The following is a 1,985-nucleotide window of genomic DNA, read 5'->3' on the forward strand; positions in this document are numbered from 1 at the left end:
GTGTGTGTGTGTGTGTGTGATCCACAGGTTTAAGGTGGTGTGGATGGGGGGGGGTGTGAGTGTGTGTGTGTGATCCACAGGTTTAAGGTGGTGTGGATGGAGAGAGAGTTAGATAGAGAGAGAGAGAGAGAGAGAGAGAGAGTGTGTAATAAACAGAGAGTGTATGTTTATGAGCGCAGGAGGAGAGTGTGTTTTTGAGAGACAGGTGAAGAGGGAGAACAAGTGGAGGAACAGAGACATGACCCAGGGCGGCTCCATGGTAACGACAGACCATCTGCAGCATCCACTGACCTTCTGTAGAGAAATAAAGGAGAACATCCAGGACTGTTAGTGAGTGCTCTTCCTCTCCTCTTTTCTCTTCTCCTCCTTTCTATTTCCTCTCCTCTCTTCATTTCTCCTCTCTCTCTCTCTCTCCTCTAACTTTCCTCTCCTCTCTCCTCTCTTCATTTCTCCTCCTTTCTCTTTCCTCTCCTCTTTTCATTTCTCCTCCTCTCCTCTCCTCTCTTCTCTCTTCTCTTTTCCCCTCCTAACCTCTCATCTCATCTCCTCTCCCTCTTTTCTTTCTCCTCTCCTCTCCTTTCCCCTCCTCTCCTCTGCTAGTGTTAGTGCTAGTCATAGTGTTACTATTAGGGATGGTTTTAGTGTAAGTGTTAGCATTAATATTAGTGTAGTGTTTGTGTTAGCGTTAGTAAAGTCAAGCTGACATGTTGATCCGTCTTCCCTGTTTCCAGGAACGTGTGCGTCTTCTTCTTGTCCAGTGTCATGTCCACACCATGTCTCATCTCACGCCACACCTCCCGCTCATCTCCGACTCGTCTTGCTGGAGCTCTGAGACAGAAATCAGACCTTACAGGAGCTCTCACGGGTCAGAAGGAGGGCAGCGAGTGCCGTGTCCACTCCGTCCTGCTCCTCTGTTCCGCTCCATCGGGCTGACGGGGTTATCAGCCAGCCTGCCGCCTCACCGCCGCTTACGCTCCATCTTACACAGAGCGCGAGCGGTGAGGCCTGATGATGCTAACGCTAAAGAGACCGGCGCGGCTGAAGGTGGCTCGGATGCTAACGCACTAGTTTCTGAAGCTACTGACAGAGGATTGCCTTTCAAAGACTTTCTGCCTGATATCACGACACAGAAACTCCGCCCTCCGTCTCAAACAGACAGAGAGACGCGAACGAGAGGAAACCGATCCATCGGAGAAACAGAGACCTTCTCCAGCCTCTGGTCTCAAACTGAGTCACGTTTAAACCCCAGGAATGCTACATTACCGAGGCGCCACAGTGTGGGACACCAAGATCCTCCATCAAAGACCTACACGAGCAGGAGGACTGTCGTGTTTCCTCTCACAAGCACAGAAACTCCAGAGAGTGCCGGAAGGAAGAGGTGGAGCAGGAGGATCAGACGGATTTTAACCTCGGAGAAGAGCAGTGATGAGCAGGACATCAGCGACTGCTTCCACAGCCTGGTCATTACAGACGATCGTCCATCTGCCAACACGAAGCACCTGCAAGATTCCGGATCTCCCAAATCTAACAGAAGCCATCTAGACAACGAGCACGAAGGAAAGGGGGCGTGTCACACCAGGAGAGACCGACGCCCACATTTCCTGCCTCCAATATCTCATTCAGGATGCCTGTTAGACGTACCTTTCGTCCTTCCGGAGAATTCCCCTCCTCCGTCTCCCAGCGGTGCTTTCAGCACTCCCTTCTTCCCTCTGTGTGTCCCGGCACTTCCTGTCCGTCCCCAGCGTAGAGAGAGAGACACCTGAGAGACACCTGAGTGATACCTGAGAGACACCGGAGAGATACCTGAGAGACACCTGAGAAATGTTTAGGTCAGTTTAATAAAAGTTCATAAATGCTATAAAATGCATTGAATAATGTTAAATAAAAATAAAATAAAGACAAAACAAAGCAAAGAAAAAAACTCACTGATGTATATATATATAACTTTCCACATAAAACATTTTTTAAATTATTTCATTTTACTG

At 49.1% G+C, this 1,985-nt stretch overlaps 1 protein-coding gene across 2 annotated transcripts; it reads left to right on the plus strand.

Moving 5' to 3' along the window:
* Nucleotides 1-1,763, plus strand: LOC131362725 (uncharacterized). Of its 2 annotated transcripts, none has more exons than XM_058404942.1 (2): nucleotides 1-330; nucleotides 732-1,763. In XM_058404942.1, exon 2 carries the CDS (start codon nucleotides 774-776, stop codon nucleotides 1,761-1,763), a length of 990 nt encoding a protein of 329 aa, XP_058260925.1. In that variant the 5' UTR covers nucleotides 1-330; nucleotides 732-773. The 2 variants fall into 2 exon arrangements, with proteins under 2 accessions (XP_058260925.1, XP_058260926.1); XM_058404943.1 differs by having other exon boundaries at nucleotides 1-326.
* The last annotated feature ends 222 nt before the right edge of the window (nucleotides 1,764-1,985 follow it).

Source organism: Hemibagrus wyckioides, linkage group LG12 (assembly GCF_019097595.1).
Source record: "Hemibagrus wyckioides isolate EC202008001 linkage group LG12, SWU_Hwy_1.0, whole genome shotgun sequence".
NCBI classification, from domain to species: domain Eukaryota; kingdom Metazoa; phylum Chordata; class Actinopteri; order Siluriformes; family Bagridae; genus Hemibagrus; species Hemibagrus wyckioides.